General features: G+C 37.9%; 1 protein-coding gene across 1 annotated transcript in view; it reads right to left on the bottom strand.

Annotated features, from left to right (window-relative positions):
* Nucleotides 1–10,254: 10,254 nt before the first annotated feature.
* The window catches only part of LRP1B (LDL receptor related protein 1B), a 762,836-nt gene continuing 753,361 nt past the window's right edge, over nt 10,255–19,729 (bottom strand). The window contains exons 88-91 of the mRNA XM_075092828.1: nt 18,797–18,887; nt 16,248–16,392; nt 15,119–15,217; nt 10,255–12,585 (exon numbers count right to left, since the gene is read on the bottom strand). Of these exons, the coding sequence (XP_074948929.1) occupies nt 12,445–12,585; nt 15,119–15,217; nt 16,248–16,392; nt 18,797–18,887 (476 nt within the window). The 3' untranslated portion in view covers nt 10,255–12,444. The remainder of the gene's footprint in view (nt 12,586–15,118; nt 15,218–16,247; nt 16,393–18,796; nt 18,888–19,729) is intronic.

The following is a 19,729-nucleotide window of genomic DNA, read 5'->3' as shown; positions in this document are numbered from 1 at the left end:
TTGTGCCCAGCACCAGCAAGGGATCAATGTATGTCTTAATTTACAGAGTAAGATTTATAATCAAAGGAGAGAGAATTTAGAGTTCTGCGTTCACTGGAACTGCAGTAAGAAGGAGGCAGGAAGGAAAGCGCCTCCATGAGTCCCTTGTCGCTCATGGACATTTTGAGAGAGCAAGCATGGTCCAGAGCTGCAGTGAAAGAGGACAACATGACACTTGGTCTTCGTGCTACCACCCATAGTCTGGTGCTATTCCAGAGGCTCCTCTGAGCTCATGAGATGTGGAGCAGGACTGAGATGTGCACAACCCAATGGGGCCACCTCCTCTGCTTCATTTTAACTCTTTATTTTCTTAAAGGCTGTAGGAGGATGTATGGTTCATCCATGGTGGATGGGACAAGCAGGTTTACACTTCAGCAACGGAAATTGAGACATATGCATTACCAAAAAAAAAAAAAAAAAAGGAAAAAAAAAAGGACAGCAAGTGCTGGAATTAGTTGTTTAAGGACATCATTGTCACTCTTCAAAAATGCTGGAGGAATGCCTAGAGAGGCTGGCTTAGCTGTAGCTGATTCTGTTTGGGAAACATGGAGAGGGCAAGATGGCTCCCCGAGGTCCTGTCAAGCCCTGTGATTCTGTATTTGTTATTCTCAATTAAATAATTCCCTCCCTCAGTGCTGTCTACAGGGTTTCTGTCATCTGTAATGAGTATGACTCTGTTTTTCTGTCATTCAAGTCTTGCAAAAATATCACAAGTTTTCAAATTGCAATTTGAACTCTAAAAATACAATAAGTACAAATAAAAAAAGTTCAGTACAAAGAACTCTATTTCATATTATCTGTATCCATGGAAATCCAGTTAATTTCCCTGATATTTTTCAACCTGCCAGTGAACTGCTTCATAGAGAGTAGGAAGTAAAAAACCTAAGAAAACATAAAGAAATAGAAAGGCATCTGAGTACTTTGGAGTATGAATCAGAAATGGTTGAAAATAATTTAGCAAATAAGATGCTGCTGGTCACTGAGTCCTACAGCCTTTGGATGAACATAGATACTCTCTAAAATAGCTGAAAACAAGAATTAAAAGAATTCCATTTGATTCTTTTAAGCTATGTAATATATAATGTGATCTACTGGCTAGACTCCTTTTCTTGTTTAAATAGCCCAAGCAGCTTGAAACAGAATACCCAGTTAGCCACAACTGATTAGTAAATAGACAAGTACTGGGGTATAACACTCTTCCACTTGCTGCACTGGAACACTTTTGGTATTTTTCATCTGCACGTGGCAGAATCTGGGACACCTAATTCTGGAGTCAGCCTCCCTTGTGTGGCACACCACTATTACATCTGACGGTAACCCTTGCACAGAAGGTGACACATCACAAAATCATTGTAACAAGGGGGTCTTTAGGGTTCAAGTGTGGTCCCCAGTATTTTTCATTCTGCTGGTGGAGCCTTCTGGATTGCCAATGAAGGGCAGGGGACTTCATCCTCTCCTGATGTATGTGGTGAGTCTCTTCACAGGGCTCATGAGCCACCAGTGGAGGCTCCTTTGGATGCTCTGTGCAGCCTCTCGAGGATGCTCTGTGAAACCAAGGCAACTGTTAGGAGATATTGTCTGATTTACAGTTTTGCCATACCTTCCTGTGTGGAGTGCCCAGTTATCTTGTACACTGACCTCCCTCAACACTCCAGCCAGCTAAGGAAAAACATAAACAGAACTATTTCTTCATAATATCAACATTCAAAGTAGACCATGTAGTTGCAAATGAAAAAAAAAAAACAAACAAACCCCAAATCATAGTCTCATTCTTTTTCCTTTTTAAATTTAAGTAACTTGCATGTAGCATTCCATGCACCTCTGGAGGCCCTATCCTCCTGCACACCTCTGAGGCAGCACCTTTGGAGGCAGCCCCTTGTCAGTGCACAACACGCTCATATTTCACAAGTCCCCCAAAGGCTCATCCCAGATTTAATCTTGCTCTGAAACTTGCTGTTCTAAGATTGTGTAGGTAGTGTTCTTAATTAAGAAGTGCATCGTTTCACTTCCTCTGAGACACAACTGTTGCTTTATTAGGTCAAGAGCGGTCTCCTTTCCTGATGGACTAATTAACTGCTCCTTGTCCCAGTGAAGGGTAACGCTTCCTGCTCCCGCCCCTTTGGAGAGTCACCAAGCACATCTCAGTGTGAAGTGCGCTCTTCAGTGAACTTTCATTTTTTTACATCGCACTGTACAAATAAATACACTTGATGCAGCATCTAAATGGAGTTTCAATGTTCACAGGTTATTGCTTGTTCCTGGCTGACGCGACAGCAATTAACCACACTGGAGCGACAATGAGTGTGGGGTGACTGACCTCAACATTTTTCTCTTTGGTAGACTGTAACAATTGTTCTGATAATAATGATGTCCATGAAAATAGGATATGATATAGCAATATGTGACAAGATTCAGGCTGTCATACTGTATTTATTGGATATGGCTATTTAAGCAGACAATATAATTGCTGCTTTTTGATTACATTGTCATTATGGTCAATGCTTTGTGATTTCATTTAGTGTTAATGTGCTTGTTAACCTAAATTTTTTTATTCCTTCATTAAAATATTCATTTTTTAAAAAATAGATTTTAAAAGTCTATTTTATGAGATATGAAACAAAATATCTTTTCTTTTCAAATATTGAAATATGTTATTCATATTTTAAAGTACTTACAGCAGTAGGCACAAATGTTAATGCTTGTATGAACTTCTTAGTATGAAAAAAAGGTGTTTGCCCTACTGACCATAGTCCCTTAAAAGCAATGTAACACTGTTTGTTTCAATTTTGATATTCCTTAACAAAGGGCACTATGGTCCTGTCAGATGTGATTAATTAGGACTTATCTGTGACAAGAGATGCTGTTCAATCCTTTAACATTTACTAATTTTATAGTGAAAGGCATGATGAGAGCAGTCATCTACTTTGACAGATATTTTTAAAACTGGGTAGACAATACTTTGATTAGGCCTACGGACAATTGTAACTGTCCAGTGTGGTTCAGTTTTGGAAGTAAAGTGTTAAGTATTTTGCTGGTCTACAGAAGCGGGGCCAAGAACATTGATGGTGGTGGTGTCCCCGTCAGTCCTCCACACGGCACAGTGGGACACGGTGATGTGTAATCCATGTTTCTTGCACAGTCCTTCAGTGCATGACATTACTTTTTAACTGTCACCACAGTACTAGGGGATTACTTTCAGCTCTTCCACTTGCTGTCTCCCAGTGACCTTGCATATTTATTCATAATTGGAAGTCAAGTGACTTTTACGAGACATGAATGTTAATTAGCTTTCAAATTGCTGGAGAGGGTACTTTGTCTGGAGTTCCTCTGATTGTGATAATTAGTTAGTTGTGCAGGGTCAGCCTCCTGTCTTGCACAGTTCATTGAACAGCATCTTTTCAAATATTTATACAGATTTTTTAGTACCTATCACTGAAAGCTACATTAATGTTTTAATTTTAAGCAGAAAAAAAAAAAGACAACCTAATAATGTCAGACACAACTTTGGTAGTACAGATAATAGCAACCTTGAATTAGCCATTTTATTATGTTTTATTTTACTCATGTTCATTAAGAATAGGGGAAAAAGATATCTGAATCTGCAATATAGGAAACAAACTTTAAAAATTAATTAAAGCTACAATTATAGAATAATTTACATTAAAATACTGTCCAAGGCAATGAACTATTAGCACTTCAGGAATATCAAGATGATTAGAATACCTAAATATATGCAGAAAATCATCACACATCTTTCACAAAGGCTTAACAGCTTCTGAAAAGCGTCAGATAAGACACATCAGGGCAGTGCAATGTATGAACCCAATCACACACACAGAGGCACCACCTGAAGAAGGTCACTGTCTTTTTATGACAGACCTATTTTCAGACTGCCTATTGAACTACAAAACCCTATGGGGTAGATATGGGGTTTTGAACTTCTGTAGTTCACCACAGCCAGTTGAAAGGCCACCAAAAGCCCACGGGATCTCCAGCCTGGGGAAGCATGTGCTGCACACCAGCCTTGGGGAGTTCACGTGCAGCACGGCTTTACTGCACAGCGACTCTGGTTATGCTGTACAAAGCATCCTGGTATCGTTTTATTACATAAAAGAAGCCCAAATGACTATCAAGGATCTATAATTGAAATTTTGTGCCTCCTGCAGTAAGGCCAGCGGTGCATAGTTTCCTACCTTATGTTATTTCAATAAGTGGGTTCTGATCAATGGAATAGGCATTGGCCACCTTAAAACTGCCTGGATGCTACACGCCTCTGTGGTGGGCTGGTCCTGGCTGGATGTCAGGTGCCCACCAAAGACTCTCCATCATGCCCCTCCTCAACTGGACAGGGGAGAGAAAATATAACAAAAGGCTCTTCGGTTGAGATCATTCACCGATTACTGTCACGGGAAAAACAGACTTGACTTGGGGAAATTAGTTTTTTACCGATCAAATCAGAGTAGGGTAATGAGAAATAAAACCAAATCTTAAAAATCTACCTTCCCCTCACTTCTCCATTCTTCCCAGGCTTAACTTGACTCCCTATTCTCTCTACCTCCCCCTCCTCAAGCAGCACAGGGGACAGGGAATGGGGGCTGTGGTCAGTTCATCGCACACTGTCTCTGCTGCTCCTTCCTCCTCGGGGAGGACTCCTCACACTCTTCCCCTGCTCCAGCATGGGGTCCCTCCAATGGGAGACAGTCCTCCATGAACTTCTCCAACGTGGGTCCTTCCTTCAGGAACTGCTCCAGACTGGGTCCCCTCTGGGCCCATAGGTCCTGCCAGGAGCCTGCTCCAGTGTGGGCTTCCCACAGGGTCACAGCCTCCTTTGGGCATCCATCTGCTCTGGCGTGGGGTCCTCCATGGGCTGCAGGTGGATATCTGCTCCACCGTGGACATCCCTGGGCTGCAGAGACACAGCCTGCCTCACCACGGTCTTCACCATGGGCTGCAAGGGAATATCTGCTCTAGTGCCTAGAGCACCTCCTCCCCCTCCTTCACTGACCTTGGTGTCTGCAGGGTTGTTCCTCTCACATGGTCTCACTCTTCTCTTCAGCTGCAGTTGTGCAGGGTATTTCCCCCCCAAGAGACATTATCCCAGAGGTGCTACCACCATCACTGTTGGGCTTGGCCTTGGCCAGCGGCAGGTCCATCTTGGAGCCGGCTGGCGTTGGCTCTGTCGGACACGGGGAGCTTCTGGCAGCTTCTCACAGAAGCCGCCCCTGTAGCCCCCCTGCTACCAAAACCTTGCCATGCAAACCCAATACATCCTTCTATGAAAAGCAGCAAACATGATCAGACTTTTAAAGTAGAGCATTTGCAAGCGTACTTACTTACAAATGCAGGATATGCACACATTACATTTTTGAGTAGGGTAGGAGAAAAGAGATGTTAGGATGTACAGACATGCCTGGAGAAGGGCAGCCTTAACCTAATACACAAGACAGACCTCCCATCCTATCTCACTCTCAGTAGTCTATAGTTCCTTAAGGACACCTCTTCTGACATATTGTTATAAGCTTGGGCAGACCCCCCTCCTAGTATGTGGGAACATTACTTAAATATTGCTTCCTTTTCCTTTTAAAAAGAAAATTGGTTATGGACCTCTATTAGCTCAAAATAATAACATTACTCTAGCTGTGATACTTACACTTCTGTATGTCTGAGGTTCCTGATTTACAAAATCTTTATTTTCACATCATATTTCAGCAAGTGTGCAGAATTTCTGTTGGGCAACTCCCAAACTGACCCTGAGCTCCTCCCTCCAACCTCTTTCAAGGCTTCCAGAATATTTATCAAATTCCCGTAGGCTATGGGAGCTAGCTTCCACAGGACATGAGGTTTGCTAACAGCAGCAAGTTCTGGACAAGGATGCCAGCTATGCAACTACACCAAAGCTGTTAGCAAGATCTGGGCTTCAGCATCAACAGAAAAAAATCTTGGGGTTTTTTGTCTTTTTTTTTTTTTTTTTTATTGTAAGCTACAGTGGCAGCATATAATGCCAGCAAAAGTCTGTTTGCTGTGCTTCACATTGCCAACATTGGAAACTACTGTTTGAAATCAGGACTCGTGCGAGTCACCGGGAAGCACATATCCCAGGGCCACCTACAACCTATGTAATGCCATTTGCCAACCTTAGAGGATACCTAAAATGAGTTATCAGCATGCTGCTGTCAGACACCGTACAACGGTGATCACCGTGGTATCTCAGGGAAACCTCTCTCCATTAAATTATCATGACCCCCTCTGATACACAGGCAGAAAACCATTTTAGAGACTTGCTCCAGCAAAACACAGTGTGGGACACACTTATTGCCTCTGAACAACAACATAATTCTGCTCTGGAAAGAAAGGTCACTTACCTGGCGCGGCTTTTCCTTAAGATGCCTTGCCTATATGTACACACACACTGGAAGCATGTCTGTACACAAACACTGCAGGCACAGTATCCATAAGGTCATCTGTAAGCTTTCACTGTACTTTTTATGATTTCATGAAAGGAAAAGGAGAATAAACCTTCTCCTCTTTTACTCTGAGATCAAGTCACGATGTTTTCCATGCTCTGTTTCTTGGCAGTGAAAAATAGGAGGATGGGGCTGTGAATTACATATAGACAACATGCCCCAGAGGGAATCCAGAGTTTATCCATATCTGTATCTATCTCAGGAGAAGGTGCAGGCTGCTCACCTAAATGAAGGGGAGAGGCAGCCTCCTGGTTGGAGTAAGGCCTGTTACAAGGGTGAATGGAGCTCCAAGCAGCTGCTACAACCATCAGAGGAGCCAATGCATTTTGCTCGAGTCTGACACACAAGCTCAGGTACGGACAGTTATCCAGGGGAACAGTCTCTGAGCTGACAGTGCACTCTATAACCTCTCAGTCAGAAGTACGGATACTTGGTTATACTTTCTGAACACCATGAAAGAAAGGCAGTGCATGATAATGGCCTCCAGAAGGGCACGAGGTCTGGGACAGAAGATAGAAAGCTCCATCTGACACGCTCTCTGCTACAGCTTTCCTATCAGATGTGACTGCTCTCACATCCAGCAATGATGTGCTCTTCAAAGGTTCATTCCTGCCTTTCTAATGGACCAGGACTCCACCACCTTTAGACTGGGATACCCTATTAGCCATGCAGGTCATGCCCAAACCTTAGAGTCATTAATGAATTAAAATTTTGTGTCTTAACATAGCCTCCTGCTTTTTGGACAGAGCAAGACCGTTGAGGCATCTGGCCTGATTTAGGTGTTGCCTGTTACAGAGCTCAGTGAGCAGCGCGCGCACACAGGTCACTGGATTTAGACGTGAGCACATCCAGACATGTCGATGCAGGTGGAAACCCATTCCCCAAGGCTCAAGTGCAATCCCTTCCCAAGCTCTTGAGCTATTCAGGTGGCTGAACGCTGATCTGTTGAGCAGACCATCTCTCCAGCTAGTGCTGTCGTGAGTCTACGTGTGCTTATCTTATTCTGTTTGTCTCTAATGAATCATCAAACACCTACTTACGTGACACAAGATTGCTGCTTGTCCATTACCGACATCAAATGCAAGTGAGAAACTGTTTGACTACACAGCTTTTTTTTCCTGAAATCTTTAGAGGTGCCAACTCTTGTAACGTTAAAATTTGTTTATTTAAGATTCAAAAAAATTCAGTGACGAGCTTGTATAAGCCTATTTTTTTTTTTAATCCAGGTTGAACACTCACTTTAAAAGAGCTCAACAGTAATCCTAAACTAATGTAACCCTTGAGTTTCCATGGCAGTTTCAGACCTTCCTTTCTACTCACCTGCGAAAATGAGTTTTTACTCAGAGTAACTACACGTCAGTTCTGATACTATACATACTGTGTAAATGTACATATCCTGATATTTAAAACTGACTTCTTTTTTTTTTTTGACAAAAATGCATCATTATTAGGTTGAGTAGCAGTAGTGGAGGTGGTAGTATTATTCTCTTCTTTCCAGGAAAAACTCATTCAGCATCCTCTTGAGGCCAGCAGAGTTCCCTCTATTCAAGTACTACTTTGAAGACCACTGTCAGAGGTCATTAGAGTCACAACATGTACTAAGTGATGTGCAGCTGGCATAGGGAAGCAAAAAGATGCTCTATGCTTTTTTGCCCCTTTTTGTCACCTTACAATACAGGCACTAAATTAGAAACCCCTATTGTCATTAGATCTGTATTTCAAACATGTGGAGATGGTAAGAATGATAAATTAGAGAACTAGGATGATAAATTATCATTCCCTCTGTCAGCCATACTTCTGCCCATCTAAGACTTGAAAAATTCCAAGTGCCTCAGTATCGTTGCAGAGATGCCCAGGGCTAGACAGACAAGATTCACTGTCGTTCTGCCTGTTCCACATGAAAAATGTCTTTATTTTTAAGGCTGATTACCTCAAGGACCTTTTATTATCACTGACATTTCTTTACTTTATTATCCTCTCATCCTCCAAAAAGGGGGATGCACAAGAAGATACTTGGTTTTATTCTGATACATTCTGCACTTTTATGTGAAACACATTTTCTAAAATGTGTTTACACAAGATTTTATTACATCTGTGACCGCATTGATTCTGGTCAGTAAGAGCTTGATAAAAATAAAAAGAATTACTGTTATATTAGGACGTTCTCCACAATGTCACTGATAGATAATAAACTTAGGTAGACGTTTTAAAGGCATTCCACCATGGAGCTTTCCTTCTGCAAACATCAAACCCCATGACTGTCTTGGAAATGAAAGACTGGCTAAAAAATGCACATCAAAATAAATATTCTCAAATGAGCTTCCTAGTGTGTTTATCAACAGGCCTGTATTCATGTTGGCAATCTTAGTTGTGTGAATGACTAATCAAAGTAGCTAGAGCATCATCCATCTCAATTTGTCATTTTGAACTTTTGCTGTCATAATTCAGTGTTTATGCAAACTCTTGCATAGAACATGAGGCCCATCACAAGGCAGAGACTCCACTGCGCTGTTGTTACAAGTAAATATACTAGTATAACCTCTGTGGAAGAAAAAAAAAAGATCCATTAGACACAATTACATAAAGTTTGGCACAAATGCTTTTTTTCACATGTTTTGCATAGTTTCTCCATTCAGCAAAGAATTTAAGAACCTAGTTTGTGATGGAGCACTTCGTGTCACCCTTCAAGCTTACGTGTTTGGTTTTTTTTTCTGTTGAATGAAAATGTGGGTAATGAAAGTAAAAAGAGACATAGAGCTATATCGTGGTCTACCAAGAACCTGGAACCATTCCTTAGCCTAAGAGTAAAAAGTAAATGAACAGTGTATTTCAGGGTTAGATTTATCAGAAGTTCCATTTCCCTGAATAATTTTAATACCTGATATTTATGGAACCCACAAACTGCTTCGCATTGCTAAGAAAAATTATTAGTACTGTGGAAGAAAAATTCTACCCTGATGAATTCAGTGAAATAGTACAGTACTAGCATTTCACATGAAATGTCATTAGTATCTTCAGGAAAGCAACCACAAAAAGCTATGTAACTGTACCCTGAAGAGACAGATGTTTTAATCAGTGATACAGGCACATTTATCCAAATTTTTTTCCTCTAAGCTTATGTCAACTTAAGCCACACACAAATCTGTTGCATTAATAACTGCAAGGCGGCTGTGGAAATGTAGAAATTTAAGCATTTTTGTTGTTGCTTTTAAAAGTTTATAGAATTTCCTGCCCAAAATTATTTTATCGAACTTATGAGGATGCACATATAGGTTATTGATCAGGTTCTCAATCTTCCACCCTCCAGCTACTTGTGCATTTTGCACAGCTACAGAGCCTGGGGATTCTGGGGCTGTTAAAGGACTGTGAGAAATGGCTCCTGTGGAAAACCTCGGTACAGTGAAAAACAAACAAAAAAAATCCACCGGGGATTATTACACTGATGTGTAATTTAAAGATCTTAAAGGCATGGCAGCGGTAGAGCTCAATATCGCCATCAAAATTCTGCCTATAAACTTAAGACCAGATTCTGATCTAATATCCAATATCTAATAGCTCCACTGACATCAACTGTGTATTTCTAAGAAAATTAATAATGTTGTTTTTTAAAAAAGTAATTTACACGTAAGCAAGTGTAAAGTAAATAAAAGTGTCTCACTGAAAGGAAACTTGAGACGTCATAACAAATAAATTTCATTAGGTCCATATAAGAGTTCATGGTTTCAGACTCATGTTACTTATATACCCACTAGTCAAAATTTAATTCTACCTGAGCATTAAAGATATAAGAATCTCTGCCAGAAAATAAACAATAAAGTTTCTGAAAAGACCAACTATTTCTGCCTCATAACAACTGCAATTATGCAAAAATTGAGCACTAAATCCATCTTTGATGATGTCAGTGGAATAAAGGCAGAACCTGTGGAATCATAGCCGTATGGTATGAAACTATTTAATACAGTATTTTTATAGAAAATAAAATCATTTTTAAATTCTATTGACATAATATACAGCTATACACCTAGGTTATCCAAACATGTGCAGAGCTGCAAAAACATCGAAAGAGAAGTTGTATAAAAAGCAAAAATTGTCATTAAGAAAAGGAATTTAGCCATTTGTACAATGTTCTTTCCCTTCACTTTGCTCTTCTTTAGTTTTCATTTTATAAGTTAAATTTAAAAATTAGTCAACACACTGAATTAAGTACGTAGATTTTCATTTAAGTAAATCAGTCAACAATTTTTTTATAAAGTATTTAACACTTCATTGTAGAAACATAGGCAAAATGACTATTATAACCAAAATGAAAAATACTGTTCAATTTAAAAAAATGTACTTAAACAAGAACCTGAAAAAGTTTATGATATGCATAACATTGTTCAAGCAAAATTGCACTAGTATTACATAAATCAAGAGTTTTATAAAGGCCCCAATATGGCAAAGTTTAGAAATAGGTAGTATGCATGCACAATAGTACAACAAAAATCTTTTATAAAACAGCAGTTATTTTTGTAATGCTTGTACAAAGGGAATAAAGAGCAACCACAAACATATTTAATCTGTTAGGTTAATATATGATGATAGCTAAAAGTCAGTCATGTCTAGCAGAGGAAGGAAGGGTCCTCCACAGTATATGTGTGAATAAGTCTTTTGTGCCTTTAAAGTTATGTATAAAATATTTCGATTCAGTTCAAACCTGAAAGAAATTGTACTCTTTATTTCCATCAAAATTAAAAAAGGTGAGTCAGATTTTCCCTCTTAGCAACAACAGAAAGCAGACCGGGTCAGAGCAAGTGCTGGAAACTGATACTGATGCTTTTCACTTTTGATACTTGGATTTTGATATTTAACCCAGACTACTGAAACTCGGGCTTAGGTAAGGTGTCACTAATATGCAATTTAGTTGTGTTTTACCTCTGAAATACCACAGTTTATCTTCATTTAAAGAAACTGCTGTGTTTTGTACTCTTTGATATCTCTAAACAGGTATGAGATTTTTGTAATTGTCAAAACTGAATGCTGTGATCATCTGCGTGTGCTTAAGGTTGGGGGTTTGGGTTTTTTCCCTACTGCTTGGTATGTGTTGGGGAATTATTAATCCATAAGTAATGCAAGTGATTAAGTGAGTAAATATATAATGCATGTGTAGGCAATGCCCTCTTGTGCTCTAGGGTGGCTACTGTCCTACAGGACTGTTGGAGTTCATATGCTTTGTCCCACAGCAAGTAAGGTTTCAGCTTCCAAGATATATCTTTACTATGTTCTATAAGGTTTTAATAAATACAAAGCTTGTTTACATGGTATATATGTTTAGTATATCATGTACAGTCACTGAATTTCTGAAACATAATCATCGTGTTCATGCAGATCATTAGATGTTTCATTTCTATAGTCTTGTTTACTTCTTGGCAACCTAAAGCTAATTTAAAAGCAAGTTATGTTTGTTTGTGAAAAGTTATCTAGCTTTATCAGGATCTGAAGAGAAATTCTAATGGGCACAAAGAAGAGAGTAGACCATTCAATCATTCTTTCACCATTTAAAATAAACAAAATTACACACTGTACTACAGCTTCCAGACTACATAATGAAAAAGTGCAGATACCATCTTCTTCGATTAAGTAGAACCAAAAAAGTTCATAGAAAATAGATTGCTCATTTTCACGCTACAAACGAATATGTTGTTTGCAATTTTAACAAATTTAAAGGTGTGTTATTTCAGCAGCATTGTTGTAAATTGTACCGTAGTGCAGTTTCTTTTTCATAAAAATACCTTACAAATGGTCAGTCAAAAGTCATCAGCAAACAAAAACCCAGAAAACAATCAACCAAACAAAAAACAGAGGTAATGCTGATGCCAAAACAATTATAATACTGTTGGTACATAGAAAAGTAATCCTTATATTTTATACATTTATACAGAGTATAAAAGGTAACAGCAGATTATGCCACAGTCTCCCTTATCCCAATATCTATTTTCTTTGGAAGGAGTTCTCTTCTTTCATCGACACTTGCTAAGGAGTTTCGACAGTTTTGTCCATCCATGTATAACTTTGCATACACTGGATTGGCGTAATTTGTTGGCTGCAGAGAAATTAAGCATACGTTAGATCAGTCGGATTAAACCAAAATAAATGTTTATGGAAATGGAAATGGTTTCGTTAAAGCAAGAACGAGTACACATAAAATATAATCGGACATATTTAATAGATACCTGGACTTCTGCAAACCTGATAATGAGTTAATTATTTAGTTGCAAATTAAATTCATGGTGAGACATGCTATTAAAATAATCAATGACATGACATGCAGCATATTATGATATTAAAACCATTAAAAATGACAAAAAATAAAACAAAAACCTTGAAGAATGTTTCTGAAGTTGACTTGTCCACCTTATTACACTGGAAGGTTTCAGAATAGATATGAGGAAGTTTATAGAGAAGGTGCACTGTGAGACCATGTGACAAGTTTAACAGTAGAAAACTGCAACCAACAGTTTCCATATATTACCTGTTCTAAGACATCAGCATCCCATCAATAGCTGACCATGTTTTCGAATTCTGTGGCCCAAATATACAACATGATTTGACCAAAAATTCAATACTTTTGTAATGTAAATTAAACTTTAATAATAAACCAGCATAACTGTTAATATATCATAGTAGTTAAAGAATGAGAAGGATTTTCTCAGGAATTTTGGTAGTTTGGACTGTAATGAAAAAAAATCTCTTGAAACGAGTGGCACTTCAGTATAGGACAAGTCCATTTTTAATTCTGCAAAGCACTTCAGTATATGAGAAATCTCCTGAGTCTGACAACACAGAAGGTTGCATAACATGGATGAAAACTTACTCTCCTGTCACTCATGCTAAGGAGAAAGCACTATCCAAGGTTTATCATGTAAACTTCTCCACTAGTTCCTTCACACTTTGTGCCTTTATTGTCTCCTAGAAGACCCTTGCTATCCAACTAGATGTTCAGCTTTTACCTATAATAACTGGACAGGGTGCCTTGTGGTCAAAATCTTCCTCTTTCTTATAACTAACGAAACTGCACAGCTTTGCTTACACAAATACTGAGTGGAAGCGCAGTAAGCTATAAAATAGGTAAATTAACTTGTTTGGTGCACACAGAAGTGGCTAAACTTTAAATTACCCAAGACAGAAGTGGGTAGGTTTTCTTGCCTTGCAAATATCCCGAGTACACCCTGGGGAACAAGGAATGAAAAATGTCTAGAATCTTAGTTCTTCCTTTCCCTGTTGATAGTTAATGTCTCCGAGCCCAGGATTAAGATATTCCTTAGGCTGTCTTGCTACAGCAGCTACTCATTTAGTGAGTTAAAACCTGCCTGTTCAATTTATTACAGATGACAAAGCAATTGCCTGGTGTTTCACACTTTCTTGGAATGGAGGCAGAAAAAGTTGAGTCACATTTATTAAAAAAAAAAAGAAAAAAAAGAAGCTACTCTTCTATACTCTTCTATACTAATGGAACATAAATATGTAATCAACTGCTGCAGTCATTTATGAGAACAAACTCTCAGTTATGCCTGTCTTTACATTTGTCGTAATGATTATAATCAGAAATTTAGGAAAACAGAAATTTAGTTTTATTTCAATTGACAGGACTTTTTGTTTCGTTGACAACCTTCATTAAGGATGATAACCACAACAGAATGGAGACACTTGGCATCTATATAGTGCCTTATGGAGTTATTAAAATTATATATAACAGTAGGGCCTGTCCCATGATATCTCTCTGAGTGGGTACTGATAGCATAATGTAGTACAGTGAGGTACCGAAAGTAACTGGAGTAACTTGAATAATAGCAAATGTTAGAGATGGGCATATATTCCAGCTGTCATCATCCATGGTTTTGTGCTCCATCAGAAATATCATCCCCTATACAAATTGTTAAACCTCCAGATACAACATATTACAATCATGCAAGAACACAAGTGGCACAGAGGATGAACCAATATACTGAGGAACATGAACATGAATGTCGTATTGATGTCCCTTTTTAATATTCTAAATTTCAATGTTTGCAAACATCATGCTAAACTGTAGTAAAAATCTGATTTTTTAAAAGTATTTTATGATAAAAATCGATTGAAAGCTGAACAGTCAAAAAATGAATTGCAAACATTAAAGGAAATTGTTCATTTTAGTGTGTATCACATTCCTCTATAATGCAAGGACTTGTTTTCGTTTCTTTGGGAACTACTTTCAGTTTGATAAACTTCACTAAATGCCTGTAATTACATATAAATTGCAAATATATCAAGATACATGGCTGCAAATGCTATGCTAAACTTATATAATACTATGGAAAAGCATCATATTGCACACTGGTTTTGCATTCCTTTGCAAAGACACGTTTGCAGTTTTATATCATGTTACAATGATGGGTACAGATGAAATTTTGTATGCAGAAAGGAACTCTTTATTTCAAATAGAAAATGTATTATTTACTGTCATTCTTCTGCCCATTAAAAGAGGAAAAACAAAATTGAAAACAAAGAGAAAATGCCTCTACTTGAAAATGACAGACAAACTTTCTTTAGAAAGGGGCTGTGGTGGAATGAAATGGATTTGAATCATCATTTCTCACCCCTGTTGATAGTGGTCCTTTCAAGTCAGAGTTTAGGTAGATTGATGGAGCTGTGTGGGGAAGCTTGAATGCAGTGGGCCCTCCCCCTATGTATCTGGCCTGTATAAACAGAAAATTTTAGTTTCTGCGCTAATAGACCATTGTCCATGTGTACTTATCAACACTGTTAAACAAACAGTGTACTGATTAAAACCATTATTTTAGAGTCATCTACAATTTAAAAAAAATCTACTTACAGGTATTCTTCAGCACTAAAAATTCTTGCGTTCAATAGGAGAATAAAATTCAGCATTTTAAAATAATTTTCTGTTAAGGATTAGAGCCAGATTTCACAATAAACATTGGCTCAGTTACTCTTCCTCCAGTGACTAACTCCATTTTCAGCTTACCTCTTGCATTCAGCACACTGACTATGTGATTCAGCGATGACATTCCTAGAGCTAACGGTAATCCGGCTATTGCTTTGTCAGAAATGCCACAGAATGATGGCTGCCCTTTGGTGTATGTCTGATTACGGAGCTCTAGGAAAGATATCGCAGCATTACCCCATTCATCCCATGTCACATCACTCAGGGAGTTCAATCACTGAAGAGTGGTGCTGCAGAAGTGACAGCATCTTTTACAAGAAAATGATAATACTTACTAGCTTTGTGTAAACATTTAATCTATCTATCCAGCCAGAACCCTGAATTCTTTATGCCTTTGGAAGCTTTCATATATGAAATAAGTTAGTCTTGTATGTATGCATACACTCCGTCACGCTTCAGATGGTAGACAGTACAATAACGTATTTCCGTTCAGTATCTGAGACTAGACTAAAAAGATAGGTCGCGGATTCGGCAACGTAAGGCAGATGTGTCTATGACAAAAAACCTCATTTCATAGTTTAGTTCTAACTCTATTTTGGTAAAATGCAAGCACTCGGAAAAATGCCCATCAGCAAGCATCAGACTGCAGAACAGCTGTTAATACATACATGACGTTTATTCTAATGGAATCTAACTTGCCTTTATATTCATTAACTAAATCTAAATGCCATTGTTTTATGTTTCTATTAATTACATTTAAAGTCAAAAGCTTTGTAAGCAAAATAAGTAGTGGTTTTGCTACTAGTAAAAAAAAAAATTACCTTTTCTGCATTTACAGTAAAATCTGAGGCTAGAAGACCACCTTCACTGTGATCATGGCCCACCTCATACATGTTGTATGATGGATTGCCAATTTCTACGTTGATTCCTCCATTTATAATGGGTTGTCTTCTGATAGTTTTTGTCCTATAATGCATAAACACACACAAAAAGAGAAGCTAGTGACTTTTCAAGTCCTTTCTTGGATGCTTCATCCTAAAATAGTACAACTTTTATTTTATTTCTCTTTAATCATTAAGACCAACAGAATGAAAAAGTATTTCCTGCAGAAACAATCAGAAAATCCTTTCGTTTTTCAAAAAATGCAACAATCTGTGCCTACGTGTAGATCTCACAAAAGCTGGAAGTAGGTTTTTGTTGTTTTTCTCAGTTTGGCTGTGGTGGTATGATTTCGTACAAAGTGCTCACTCGTTGTCTATAACCCTGACTTCCTCCTATTATTTCCAGATTTCACTCACTTCCCAAGTAAAGCCTTGCAAATTCATTGCAGTTTCCCTGCAGTAATGAAGATGGAGTGAACATGAGTCCTGTTCCCTTGCTCATTCATTTCACTTCCATCTGAAATCAGTTGCCCAAAGTCAGTTGTAATCTGAGGACAAGCAAATGGTTTCATTATGATGCATTAAAAATGTATGAACTTCACAGAGTTCCAGTTCGTATTCCCTGCCAGTGGTTATTGGAAAGCTGAAGTTCAATTTGAATTTTTTTCAAACTTTAATAAAAGATAGACTCTTATTTTTAACCTTGAATTAGATATCAGTAAAGATAAGTGATTGAGTTGAATTGTTTTAGTTGCTGAATTCATTTCTTTCAGCTAAGGAGGTGATTTTAATCTGAGCAATTGAAATAACCTCAAGAGGGCAATTTTTTGCAATGCAATATATTCTCTAGAATTACAAGGGACTAACAGGGAGGTCACAGTCAGGATGATAATAGTCAAGTCCTCTTGTTTGGTTGAGAAAGATACAGTCATTGTCTGAAATCCAATATACTAAAGGATCTGTATTTTTCAGAAATGGCATAGAAAAAATATTTCCTAAAATAAGCACTTACCTGTAGCGTACAAGAGTTGAACATCTATACCTAGTTTAATACTCAACAGCCTTCTCTGAAGAGATTAAAAAAATCCTGAAATACATCTTCATACATAATTTTAAGGAAAAAAAAAAAGTTCTTTATTGAGGTTACTTCTACTTCTCTACTGAAGATCTATTATTTAACAAGTTATTCTCAGTAATTTAAACAATTTACAGACCAGTTTTCAGTATTTGGCTATCACTAAACTTGGTTTTTTAGGTACAGCAGCATGTAATGACATCCATGGAGCCTGGCAGGGGCAGCGTTACTAACAGTATGGCAGGGATTGTGTTTATCTTGTTGGCTTTTCAAAAAGTATTTAAAAATTAATGCTTACTAGTTAGCACCAGAGTCTGCAGGGGAGATGCTATGCATGATGCTAGATGATAGTAACTTAAAAGATTCTTCTAGTCTGGAGGCCTGAAATAGTCTCATAAATGGTCACATTTGCAGGAACAGTAGATTTATCACATATTTCTAAAGGACTTTACAAAAGACTTTATCTTGGTTTCCGAGGTGGGGTAACAAGCCCCAGGAGAAAGGAAGACAGCTGCTCAAGACCAACCAGCAAGCTAACTTCAGGCCTGAAGTAAATGGTTTGCTGTCTGATTCCCACTCCATGTCTTCCCTAGTGGGCACTTATTTACTACTAGGAAACTCCTTGTTAATTCTGCACCGCCAATAACATCACTTTCTTGTTTCTCTGAAAACAAGAAAGCAGCTCTCTCAGGTGTCTGCATACAGTAGAAACACTCATGCTTCCCCTGCTACCCAAGATGGCCTTTGAAGAAATGGCCAAAGTCAAAATGTCTACCACATTCCCTACGTTCATCACCAGCTCTAAGGCAGCTAAATTCAAGAGAACAAAAGATCACTGTTCAGTGCTGGAATTTGGCTTCCTATACAAGAAACTAAAGAAATACAGTAATGATGACAAGGCTCGGGACTGTACAGTAGATACTTTAAACGTTGTTTACATCTTCACTAAAACTTATATAATATTGAAAAGAACTAATCGAAGTAAATATATTGAAGTGAACTATAACTAGAAACTGGAAATTCTGCTCAGGCTCTATCTGACAGTATTTCTAGACATGAACAATATTAATTATGTGGTTCCAATGAAACACATTAATTTTGTTTACTAAGTTCACTAAGTCTCTGGATAAAATTATTAACACTTATACAGCCATGGCAGGATTGAGCAAACTGGATAAGAAAAGAACTACATTTTCTTATCTAGTGTATGTGGAATATCAGTAATAGACGTGATTGTTCCAGCAAGAACCAAAACATAACTAACTGCATCCACTAACAAGTTTTGGGTTGTTTGTTGTGGTGTTTTTTTAATATCTGCTCAACTTATAGGAAGAGAACTTTTTTATACCAAAAAGATGCATGTACTTCAAAGATTCACCTTTGTTGTTTCATACATCAATATAAAATTACATACCTTCGTTTCCTTTTGCAAAGAAATAGTCCAATTACCAGAGTAGTGATCAAAGTCACCAGTAAAACAAGAGGGACAATGATTGCAATGCTTCCTAAAACAGGAAAAGGAAATATCATTGAATACTCACAGCTACATCTAGTAATTTCTTCACAGCTGTAAAACAGTTAAATTAATTTTAAAAGACTAATTCCCCTCACCAACAACGCAATTTCATGTGATGAGCTTCACTGATTTGAGATTTTAACGTTGATCAATCAAAAAAATAATCATTACATATAATGGTGTACACACAAGTACTTTTATCAACAAATCAGGAGCTTCCTCTTTCTGGATACCAATATACTTTGGACTAATTCCCTGCCCTTGTTTGCAGCGATACTGTATGAAGGTATGTGGAATTGCTGAAAAATTGGGATTGGAGTGGCATGGTGCCTGACTTTAACTGCCACTATCATCTTCAGTAGTCTATTTAAGTCACGCAACTATTAATTTAAAATATTCAGTAGGCATGGCTCTGATTGGAGAATTCCATTATCAGTATTTATATGTATTTATTACTCCTATTTGTGGGAAAATGAAAAGTAGTAAGCAATATTCATTTCTAGATGGTTTGTGCATTCCTGCATTTTACTGCATTGTACTCAGGAGCCAATAATTTTGTTATGTTGATATAGGCAATCAAGGAAACTACAATAATGCTTAATGTAGCAGAAAAACAGTGTGCAGATCAGACAGCAATGTTAAAGGAGAGGAGGGAACAGGGAAGAAGAAAATGGCTTAGCATTATTTTGGCAGATAACTTCACTGAAATGAGACTACCTGCAAAAATAAGGTCAGCAATTGCACCCTTCTAAGAATTTCTCGGCTTTAATGTAAGCACCTGGCAATAAAGAAATAGATGCAACAAATAATTTTATGTTATAAAAAATTGGC

Source organism: Phalacrocorax aristotelis, chromosome 5 (assembly GCF_949628215.1).
Source record: "Phalacrocorax aristotelis chromosome 5, bGulAri2.1, whole genome shotgun sequence".
NCBI lineage: Eukaryota > Metazoa > Chordata > Aves > Suliformes > Phalacrocoracidae > Phalacrocorax > Phalacrocorax aristotelis.
This window is presented reverse-complemented; position numbering and strand designations above follow the sequence as displayed.